This window comes from Anarhichas minor, unplaced genomic scaffold (genome assembly GCF_050575085.1).
Source record: "Anarhichas minor isolate MPS153535 unplaced genomic scaffold, ASM5057508v1 ptg000024l, whole genome shotgun sequence".
In the NCBI taxonomy this organism is placed as follows: Eukaryota; Metazoa; Chordata; class Actinopteri; order Perciformes; family Anarhichadidae; genus Anarhichas; species Anarhichas minor.
The window spans coordinates 17,109,613-17,121,373 of record NW_027466470.1 but is presented as its reverse complement, the minus strand read 5'-3'; the positions used below and the strand labels follow the sequence as shown (position 1 = coordinate 17,121,373).

The 11,761-nt window shown below is 40.7% G+C and overlaps 1 protein-coding gene across 2 annotated transcripts; it reads left to right on the top strand.

Moving 5' to 3' along the window:
• Window positions 1-4,642: 4,642 nt before the first annotated feature.
• Window positions 4,643-9,886, top strand: LOC142956163 (tubulin beta-2A chain). 2 transcript variants are annotated; one of them, XM_076097557.1, is made up of 5 exons: window positions 4,643-4,699; window positions 5,034-5,142; window positions 5,414-5,422; window positions 6,517-6,627; window positions 8,814-9,886. In XM_076097557.1, the coding sequence occupies exons 1-5, from the start codon at window positions 4,643-4,645 to the stop codon at window positions 9,884-9,886; spliced, it is 1,359 nt and encodes a 452-aa protein (XP_075953672.1). The 2 variants fall into 2 exon arrangements, with proteins under 2 accessions (XP_075953672.1, XP_075953670.1); XM_076097555.1 differs by lacking the exon at window positions 5,414-5,422.
• Window positions 9,887-11,761: the final 1,875 nt, after the last annotated feature.

The following is an 11,761-nucleotide window of genomic DNA, read 5'->3' as shown; positions in this document are numbered from 1 at the left end:
AAAAGACGGATGGGTTATGACTTTGTAAATAGTAAATGTGTGGAAACTCCCGGCGTCAACAAGATGAAGGATCATAGATCGTAACATGGACTGATGAATAATTTTGAACTTAGATAAAACTCTCAGAGACATGAAGTCCCAAGTGTACACAGTTCAGGTGTCGCTTCTCTCAACCGTGCGACTCAGAATCTCCTGATGGGAGATTTGAATGAATGTAAAAAACCATGGATTGTACCATTTATCATTTCTGATTGTTTGGTTTTATTTTGTTTTTGTTTTAACAGACATAAATGCACTTGTATATAAACCATACCTGTTGTTAAAATAAACCACTATTTATTGATCAACTATTGATATCAGTGAGTTCTTGATTTTATAACATTTCATGGATTTTATTACAAGTAGATCCCAGGCAAAGCAACAGCCAAATATTTTTCACTTCTATATAAAAAAAATAAAAAAAGAAGTACATTTGTAAAGAACAAAAAAAAAAACGGGACATTTCCATTCAATTTTCCAGAAGGCTGTATTGGACTCCCCTCCTCTCCTCTCTCCTTGTGCTGTCATGCAAAAAGATTCAGATTCAAGCAGCCTTCCTGCAGCTCAGCAGAAGCGTGTGTGAAAAAAGAAGATTGAGGCAGGAACAGCTGCCCCATGAACCTGCTTCTTAAGCATGTATGGAGGGAAATAAAAGAACTGGAGTTTCTTGTAAATTATGGGGTCAATCAGAAGCTGAACGTCCACACAAACGAACACAAACTGATGGTTGCTGCATCTGTTACTAGCTAGCTTACAGCTAACACAAGGTAACATCTTTGGCTGTTTGGGGCGAATAAACAAACAACCCAACGGTCAAATTTACCCCAATGATGCAAGGCAGAAATTCAAAATTATTGTGAGAAAGAACGTGATGTTTCATTCGCTTATGTTGTACTTTTCCTGATGTTATTGTCAGAGGAAATCAACGTCACCTGTAAATGAGGTAAAGCGACAAGTGCACAGGCTCATGAACAAAGAGAGAAAAATATAGTGGTGGATCGGCAGGAGTGCAAAACTGATATTGTTTGTCAAAAAAGTCAAAGTTAAGTATTTCGATAAAAAGTCATAGTATAGTATGTCGAAAGAAGTCAATAAAAAGTAATATAATAGTATGTTGAAAAAAAATAGTCATAGTCTAGTTTATCCCAAAACGTTATTGTATAGTCAGTTAAAAACATTCATACTATAGGAAGTAGAAAAAAGTCACTCAGGTGAAGAAGCAAAGTCAGTAATGTGCGTTAATGGTATTGGTAATAGAAATCGTAATGTGAGTAATAATAAAATATTAGCAGTGGGTGTCAGCAGGGCCATGGCGGGAGGAAGGACCGGGGTCCAGATATAACCACGATCCATACAAACCTGCGAGGTGAGAAAGCACAAAGACTTCGGGGTTAAAAACTCATTGTACAATATGTTGAAAAAGTCATAGTATACAGTAGTACCTCCAAAAAAGTAAAAAAAAAAGATTCTAGTAAACTATGTAAAAAGTCAGTCTAGCGTGTCAAAAGAAGTCACAAAAAAGTCACAAAAAAGTCACAAAAAAGTTTAGCATGTTGAATAAAGTCAGAGAATAGTTTGTTAAAACATTGTATTGTATTTCTTTAAAAAGTCATACAAATCATCATAAGGTATAAAGTATTAAGAAGTCATAACAAAATCAAGGTAAAGTATTTCGAGAAAGTAATGTCAATTAAAGTTATGCAAAAGTCATCGAATAGTATTGTATGATGAATTAAGTCATTCTATAGTATGTCCAAAAAGTCAAAGTATGTCAAGTCATAAAAGTCATTAAAAAGTCAGTGTAGTATGTTAAAAAAATGTATAGAATAAAATAGAATAGTATGCCAAAATAGGTCAGTTATATACTGTATAAAAAAGTCATAGTAAAAATCGTAGCATAGTATGAAGATAAACTTTCAAAGTACAGTATGAAAATATGTCATCCTTTAATAGGTCTATAAAAGTAATTCAAAATGTATTGATACATAGTATCTTTAAAGAAATCATACTATAGCTTGTCAAAAGATTCACATGTCGAAAGAAGTCATGAAAATATCAGAGTATGGTGGAGTATGGTATGACAAAATAAGTCATTGTTGTATTGTCATATGTTGAAAAAGTATTTTGAAAAAAGTCATATTATAGTTTGTCCAAAGAAATAATGAAAAGTCAAAATATAGCACGTTGAAAAAAGGCAGAGAAAGGTATGTCTAAAAAGTCATATGATAGTATTTCAAAAAAGTTACAGTATAGTATATAGTATAGTCTACAAATGTCCTAAAACATCATAGTATGGTATGTCAAAAGGTTTTAGTATAGTATGGCCATAAAGTCATGAAAAATTAAACACATAGCATGTTAACAGAAGTCAAACATGGCTTATATCAGATTCCAGTGTGAACTGGTCCCAGTGCTGAAGTGACCCGCATGTGCACAAGAACAATAACAAAGACAGGACAGCCAGCAAACTTTTGTATGGATGTACTTTTGTCCAGAGGTGTGTGAGCTTGCTGAGTCAGAACCAGGAGTGGTTGTGATGCGAAAGGCCTCACTGAAACAGATTTCAAGGACTACTTTTAGTAGTCTAAAGTGTAATGTCTTTGGAAAAATCAGATTGTGTCTAATTTAGGACTACATATGGAATAGGCTCCAATTCAGAATGGGAAAGACCAGATTCCATGTCACATATGCACAGCCTGCAGCCTGAACATTGACAAAGAGAGCCTACAGGGATTTAGGTTTGAGCAGCCAGGCAGAAATACCGTTTATCTCCATTCAAAGCGAACAAACAACAATCTATGGTAAGTTAATTATGTAACTTTAGCTCGCTGGCATGTTTCATTTGTAGCCAATCATGCTCACCCTTCTCTAGTTATGTTGTCAATTGAAACACACTTATAAGTGACAACCGCAAGGGGGAAACTGGGTAGTGGCAGATGAATGTGGTTGTGATACAACTGCAACATGATGAGATCTTTGTTTTCTTTCTCCTGACGTTAGGTGTACTAGAGATCTCATGGGGGTGAACGTCCTTGGCTCCATTTTACCACTAATTGTTAAAGCTGCTGGCACCACTACAATCTACACCAACCACTGCTTGTCAAGCACTACTGTACAAAAACCTTCTGATGCTAGCCTAGACATCTGAAAATAAACCTTATGGTATATACTAACTAAGTTATTACTTTCATGCTTTCCTCATAAAATGCACAATTATAATCTAAGAATTTATCCGCTGTACTAATTGTTCTATAAATAAACAGTCATGAAGCAGGATGTCCCACTACTGGTAGAAGATCTCATTCGAGAGGAGTGGATGTGACTTTGTTTTAATAGTTTTTGTTTGCTTGTTTTTCAGTCTTTGGCATCTGCCCACACCCAGACCTCTCCGCACAGCTCACACTTATTTATGTCCACAAACATGGCATGTTGTTGTGTAATAAAGTCCAGAATTATTTCAGTAACCACGATGCTATGAAGAAATGGGTTACAGACCAAACAGGGGTTAGTTATCCAATAATGTAACTATTAATGTATGTCCACAAATCAAAGGGCACAGGCATGAGCGTCTCCATTGGCTTGCGCGATAATGCAAGCATGGACTTTAATGAGGACGAGAGACGAGACGTTCAACTATGGTCAAGAGTAAGAAATGGTAAATGGACTTGCATTTGTATAGCGTCCTCCTAGTCTTCCGACCACTCAAAGCGCTTTTACACTACATGTCAGCATTCGCCCATTCAGACCCAGTCATCACTATCACTGATGGCAGGGGCTAACATGCAAGGTGCAACCTGCCCATCAGGACTTAATTAACTCCCATGGGAAACATATTGTACAATTTAATTAAGATTACAATATGCCCCCCCCCCCCCCCCCCCTTTATGACCCCATGCTGGCACTATATGATATTTTGGTTGATAATTTGCTAACGTATACGTCATCACAACTGACATATATAAAATCTAGCAGCGTTAAAAATAGTTTGGTTTCTGCGACTCTGACGCCCACAGCTCATCTTTGCCTCCAGGGTCCCCTAGCGAGTTAATCCAGCCCTGGCTGTAGCATTTTCTCAACTCATAGGAGCATCTGCATTATTCAAACCACAACATGAAACTATACGTTTGTCATGTGTTTCCCAGTTTTATGGTCGGGGTCAGAATATCAAAAATAAACGACAGCCTTTTTTAAATACAGGTAGCACACAGCTGCTCCTGAACCTTGTATTCTTAATTATTAACTACATCTGCACATGTAGAACTGCAGCCTTCAGTATCATGAAGGTTGACATTTCCTGGCAGAGAAAACCACCTCAGACCTGCAAAGCATGGCAACATTTTCCCTGTATGGGAACGGGTGATGTCAGAGGAGATGATGCAGCATGATCCCCCACTGCATCAAACTGGGGCGCTCCTATTGGCTGACCGGGGTATTGAGATGCTGCGCAGTGTGTCGCGTCATCTGACCAGCAGCTCGTCCGGCTCAAGACTCGCCCTGGAAATGAGGCAGTGCAGATTTTGAGAAAACGTAGCGGCAAGAGACCAAAGACTGGACGCCGGTGAAGTCGAGACAGAACGCACTCTGCCCGCATCCGCAGCACACCATGAGGGAAATTGTTCATCTCCAGGCTGGACAGTGTGGAAATCAGATTGGAGCGAAGGTATGAATGTTACAATTCAATTTAGGAAGAGGAATATTCTATATATATTATATTATATTATATTATATATTATATATATATATATATATATATTTATTTTGTTAAGTTTGAGATGGATTATTTATTGTTTATATATGTGCAGGGTGCGGTTCAGCTGGGCTGTGCAGTGATGTGGCCCCCTGCTGCTGCGTGTGTCATTTTGTCACCAAACAAAATGTCGCGCATTTAGTGAAAGGCCTGATGTGCGCACCTAACTCGTTTTCACACCATGTTATGTCGCGTATTGAGTCCCACAATTGCAGCTCCTCATATGATCACGTTTGTCCCGTCTTAGTTCTGGGAGGTGATAAGTGATGAGCATGGCATCGATCCCACCGGTAGTTACCAAGGTGACAGTGACCTGCAGCTGGAGAGGATAAATGTCTACTACAACGAGGCTTCAGGTAAAAAAAAAAAAGTGTTAAGGTTTGTTTTAAAGTAACCAAATGTCTGCATCTGAAAATTTACCACCACATTAAGCTTTGTTTACATTGCTAATTGTTCTTGCATGACGCTACACAGACCTCATTTGAATGCCACAGTTTGCACATGTCACTAATTTAGCTGCAAGGGGAAAGTAGGTCCCACTGAGTGCAGGGAAAATTAGGACAGTGAATCTGCTAAAATCTCTCTCTCTCTCTCTCTCTCTCTCTCTCTCTCTCTCTCTCCCTATAGGGAGCACAGGTATCTGCAGTCTCTGTATAGCTGACCCCGAGCCCATTGTGCCTCGGTCTCATCTCAGTATCTGATTGTTAAATTTTATATTGAAGGTCGTTCCAAATGCATTGCTTGTCGTTCCTCACAGCTGCCGTGCATTTAACAAAGAAATCATGCAGCTGTGTGTCCAGCAATACGGTCTTAGTACCAGGGGCGTTTCTAGGATTCAAAGAAAGGGGGGGCTTAGCCCCAAGGGGAGTGGCATGTTTGCGTGCTATGTAGCGGCAATTTTTTAATAATGCCAAATTATTTGGGGGGGGGCTGAAGAAAATAGGCCTAACGACGCCCCTGCTTTGAACTGATGCATGTCAGAGAAGGACACGCAGTGCAGATCACAATCCATGTGTACACACAATTGAAGTCGCTCATCCGCTTTGCCTAAATGAAAGGCGCATATAGGCCTAAACAGCATACACTATTAACGTCCACCACTAATCTATTTCCTAGCAGCGAGCATTATTGATCCTTTGTTTCCGTGTTGCATCAGTGTCACCTACTGGGTCACTACTGAATGTGTATCGACTGAGCATCTCGTAAATCAAACTATCCTTAGAAGTTAAGAGAATAGAATGGCAGATGTACAGAGGCAAGCAACATTAAGACTTAACCGGGCAATGTAAGAGAGAAAAAAGTTATGTGTCGAATGCTTTGTTTAAATGCGCTCTGCAGAGCTTGCACTATATAAAGCCCCACTGGTCTAGAATAAGCTGTGCAGCATACTGCAGCAGTTTGCTTGCAAGCAGGGTTACAGACGAAGAAAGAGGAACAAAGTAAGGTGCATGAAAAAAACAATAGAAGGCACCTTTCTGTCATTAATATTCAGCTTGATGGACAGGCTGTAGTGTCCTTTAAACAAAATACTGTTTACCTGAAAGATTACATTAGCAAACAGCACTGCTGTATTTAAACCCCAGTATCCAAAAATGTGAAAATAATTTCTTCCGTGGTTGACTACAGATGTTCTGACACCATGTACACTGAGACTGGTGATATCTTACTCCACCCTTCCATCCATTACCTCTCTCTGTCCCTCTATCTTCTGCTCTTGTTTTGGTCCAAAGGCAGCAAATATGTCCCTCGTGCCGTTCTGGTCGACCTGGAGCCAGGAACCATGGATTCAGTACGCTCGGGCCCATTCGGACAACTGTTCAGGCCTGACAACTTTGTCTTTGGTGAGTGGACAATACATCGCAATGTCACCACTCACCCTGAAGCAACTGCACATACAGTGTAAGTTGTGTGTCAGCAGCCGCTGTCATATCCTATGGAGCTGTGCTTAGTTTCAACTGAGGGCTTGGCAGCACTGCGTATTTCCAGCACGAAGCCTCTGCAGCCTCTCAGCGATGTGCCAGTAGTGTGAGGCATTGTCCATGTGCAGCTGAGTCAGTCTGAGACAGCTCTCGTGGTGACTCGGCGAAAAATAAATCGACAAGGAGGTGATGCTGCAGTGCTGCTCACAAATGAGGATTCAGGGGCCAATAAACTCTACATCATGACTCTCCGTTAAATTATCGTTAACCAGGGATTTCATTTACATGTCTCGATTATTAAAGAGCTAAAGAACGAATGTACTTTTACTAAAAATTACACATGCTTAATTTTTCAGAATTTCTCATTTATAATAAATAACTTAAGGTATTTCAGTGAGAACTTTACAAAGGTTGTCATGAATATGTTGTAACAAATGGCTTCATTAATGGTTAATATATGATTTATTAATGCGTTACAGATCATAATAATTCATTAAAGTGTAACTTCACACCGAGGTCTGAGCCACAGCCCACCCAATGCATATTTCTTTTAAATAAGGTGGATGGGTCAAACAAACACAGGACTTTTGTCCAGGAAGCTGCTGTTTGTGTCCCGTGCAAAACTAATGAGTCTCTAGTCAGTCAAGTTAATGTCGACCAGACTCTTTTTCTTAACCTGACTAAGTGGTTTTGTTGCCTGAACCTTAACTTTCTGTGAACACAGAAGTTTATTTTGAAAAGACGTAGTATGTATGTAAGGAGTAGAAACATAGGTCTACACACTGTCCCTGACACGTCTGAAATGCTAGAGAGCTACCTAGAGGGTCATAGTATGAAGCTTAGGGCCACTGACAAGCATTGGTATTTGACGTGTTAGGAGTGACAATGTGTTGAAAAAATGGTCAAGAAACTACGCCCATGAAACTGGCCTGGAGGAGGTTGGGTGCCAGTTAAAGAGAGAGACCCTCATGGCTGTAGCCGCTCGAGTGGCGGTCTGCTCTCCTCCCGGCTCTAGTCACCTAACGGCGGGCAGCCACCAGCCCGCTGTTTCGCTCATTTTCTGTTACCAGTGTAACATTAGCATGAAAATATGGTGGAACTAGCAAGCTGATGTTAGCTAGCGAACTAGCAACCCGCTAAACGGGAAGAATTAAACAAATTAATGCTTCATCTACCATTGTCACAGTTTAGGAAAGCACATTGCTATCACCAGAGTGATTGCCATTAACACTGTTTCACCAGATGTTGTAATGTGCTGACAGTTTAATTTCCAATCCACAGAAAGGAGAGAACAGGCTTGTGCTGTGCAAGATTTGGGCTGATTTCAAAACGTAGGGTTTCAAGCCATTTTCAACCATGAACTGAGTAAGAAATGTCAAAGTTAACATCAGCATTGAGGTGTATCGCCAAAGTATGTTCATGTGACAGAGGATGTCGCATGTGTACAGATTGTAAAGCCTTCTGAGGCAAATTTGTGATTTTGGGCTATACAAAATAAATTCTATTGAATTGAATATCAATTAGTTTATAGCATAAAAATCACATTTAAATATGAAGTTACCGCTCGAAGAAAAACATTAGGGTTGCCAGTTTGTTAACCAGCCATAATAGCGGCTCTGTCAGGCTGTACCTAGGAACAGTAGTGCTTTGAGCTAAATGCTAACGTCAGCATTGCAACATGCTAACAATAACAATGTTGATGTTTAGTAGATGTTTACCATATTCACCATTTAATTCAGCGTTTTAACCATGTACAATTTACTATAATAATTGGCACTTAATACAAAGTACAGCTGGGGCTGATTAGAATTAATCTTCTAACATGAATGTCCAAAACAAAATTCATGGCAATCTATGAGACATTTCACTCAAAACCACAAATGTCAATCTAATGGTGGCATTAGAGGTAAAGTTATGGGATCACCAAATTGATTAGGATCATCCTCTTGGGACTATGAATGTCTATGCGAAATATTATGGCAACCCATCAATGAAGACATTTGTTACAATACACCTGTAAAGTATGCCTTTGCATGCTTTGTATGCAGAAAGTGGCACCATTATTTATCCAACATTATTTGTCTTTCAACATTATATGCATCATACAGGTCAAAGTGGAGCAGGAAATAACTGGGCCAAGGGCCACTACACCGAGGGAGCTGAGCTGGTGGACTCGGTAATGGACGTGGTGAGGAAAGAGTCTGAGAACTGCGACTGCCTCCAGGGCTTTCAGCTCACCCACTCACTGGGGGGAGGCACAGGTTCAGGAATGGGTACACTGCTCATCAGCAAGATCCGCGAGGAGTACCCTGACCGCATCATGAACACCTTCAGTGTCATGCCTTCCCCGAAGGTGTCTGACACTGTGGTGGAGCCTTACAACGCCACTCTCTCTGTCCACCAGCTAGTGGAGAACACAGATGAGACCTTCAGCATTGACAATGAGGCCCTGTACGATATTTGCTTCCGCACCCTGAAGTTGACCACACCTACCTACGGAGACCTCAACCACCTGGTGTCAGCCACCATGAGTGGGGTGACCACCTGTCTCCGCTTCCCTGGCCAACTCAACGCTGACCTCCGTAAGCTGGCTGTCAACATGGTGCCCTTCCCCCGCTTGCATTTCTTCATGCCGGGCTTTGCGCCCCTCACCAGCAGGGGCAGTCAGCAGTATCGCGCCCTCTCCGTACCAGAGCTCACACAGCAAATGTTCGATGCCAAGAACATGATGGCGGCCTGTGACCCTCGCCACGGACGCTACCTCACCGTGGCAGCCATCTTCCGCGGCCGTATGTCAATGAAGGAAGTGGATGAGCAGATGTTGAACGTACAGAACAAGAACAGCAGCTACTTTGTTGAATGGATTCCCAACAATGTCAAGACCGCCGTTTGCGACATCCCTCCCCGTGGCCTCAAAATGTCCGCCACCTTCATTGGCAACAGCACGGCCATCCAGGAGCTGTTTAGAAGGATCTCTGAGCAGTTCACGGCCATGTTCCGCCGAAAGGCCTTCCTCCACTGGTACACGGGCGAGGGAATGGATGAGATGGAGTTCACTGAGGCTGAGAGCAACATGAATGACCTGGTGTCTGAGTATCAGCAGTACCAGGATGCCACTGTTGATGAGATGGGCGAATATGAAGAAGATGAAATAGAGGATGAGGAAGAGGTCCGTCACTGATTGTAAAACACTGACTCGACACTTCACAAATATTTATTGTTGTAAACATAGCTGTTTAGCTAAGCTTATTTTGCATATAGATATAGCTCATACTGACAAAGATCATGATCATAGGTGCTACAACCTAAAAATATGCAAGAATAGTAATTGGTTTTCCAAGTCATGCTTTGCCAGTGTCAAAAATAAATAAAATGTTCTTCAAGATGCATTCACTGTCTCAAGTCTCCAATAAAAGTCCTGTCAATACTTCGTCATGTTTTTATTTGGTAGTTACACAGGTGTCAAGGTTAATAATATAATAATAATATAGGTCCTTTGGTTGTGAGGTGTTATATATTTACACAATTCTATATGGCATGAATGAGAAATCCTTATGTTAAGGTGTGATGATACCCCACGAACACCCACAAGCAACACAAAACTACTTACCTGTACCTTGATAGCAAGGACTGTATGTGTAGCTGAAGCCTGACATAGCTTATTTCTTTGTGACATAGACCTCCATTGCACAGCTGCACTGGGTGCATTGTTCCTTATTTACAATAAACACGGGCTTTGTAGTTTATTTTGAGTCATACACAGTGCTAGTGCAGTACGTACTGAATAGCACAGCTGTTTTAGGAAGACATTTTGTCTTTGTATTTCAAAGACAAGGTAGGGAAGTCAGAAAGTCCAGTCAACTGCATTGTAGTTTTTAGTCTTTTCATGGGCTCTGTTGACAGTTACAAACCTTATCCTGTAGTGTACTGACTTGTGAAAAAAGAACAAACATTTAGCTCTTTTATAGCCAAACATACTTTTGACTAACGCAGTACCCTTAAGATGACAAATAGCAACATCTGATCAGATACATTTTGCAATATATAGAGTCAAGTAACCACAATACTTATAACTTGACTTAAAGGAGTCTGTTTGGTTTGAATTTCGTAAAAGTGCGGAAGTCACTGTGAAATTTTGATCTATAGCCTTTTTATGCGGATAGGCTGACGGATTGTGACACGTACGAGCAACCAGGGAGGAGCCCAGCAATAGTATTAATTAAATCTTGACAGAACAAACAGGCAGATAAGCAATAGCAGAATGTCAAAACATGCATTAATCACTGCCAATCTAACAATGTGAAGCACACCATGATGGCAGCATGATGAAACTTGCCGATGTGAGACTCGGGCTGTTAACGTAGTCCCTTAGGGTTTTAAGTTTGAAATATGTTACACTTCTGGCCACACTCTAGTACTGACTGTCAAACCAAGAATTTTCAGTTTGAAAGCTGATGAGAAACATCTGCTTTGACATGATGAATGGCCATGAGAGCAAAACCAAGAATAAAACACTCAACCCAGAGCAGCAATTTCTATCCCTGAGCCAGATGGAAAAATGCAGGCTTTTTGATAAGTCTTTTGCGGTGAGTTAGAAGAAAATCATTTAAACAAATGATCCCAGAGGAATGACAAGAGCACTCTGTGTTTACCCACAAGGATTCCTACTTTAGTGAGAGTACAATTACAAACTACCTCTTTTTTTTACATTTTTACGTTGACAGCATGACTGATGGTTTGACCTGATCTAAGATGGTGGTGGAACATGTTCTTTGACTTTTGTGCATCTTCCTTCAGATTTCATTGCAACACTCAGAAGCCTGGGGTATTGACTTGATCCTCGACTGCAAAAACAATAATTTCAAAAGATGAGCTGCTTCTCAGCTCTGGTTAGAATGATGAACACTGAGCTTTTGAGCAGCCACACCTCATTTTTTCAAATCACTCTTTGGATCATTTAAGGTAAATGATCTGTACACGACTCCATGAGGGAAACCTGATTTTTTACGTGAAGCATGTCTGAACCTCACTGAATGACGCATGTCTCAACTGACAA

Coding starts and splice junctions, on each gene's coding strand:
- LOC142956163 (XM_076097557.1), top strand. CDS start 4,643: ATGAGGGAAATTGTTCATCTCCAGGCTGGACAGTGTGGAAATCAGATT. Junction 4,700..5,033: donor GAAATCAGATTGGAGCGAAG/GTATGAATGTTA, acceptor GTCCCGTCTTAG/TTCTGGGAGGTGATAAGTGA. Junction 6,628..8,813: donor GCCTGACAACTTTGTCTTTG/GTGAGTGGACAA, acceptor TGCATCATACAG/GTCAAAGTGGAGCAGGAAAT.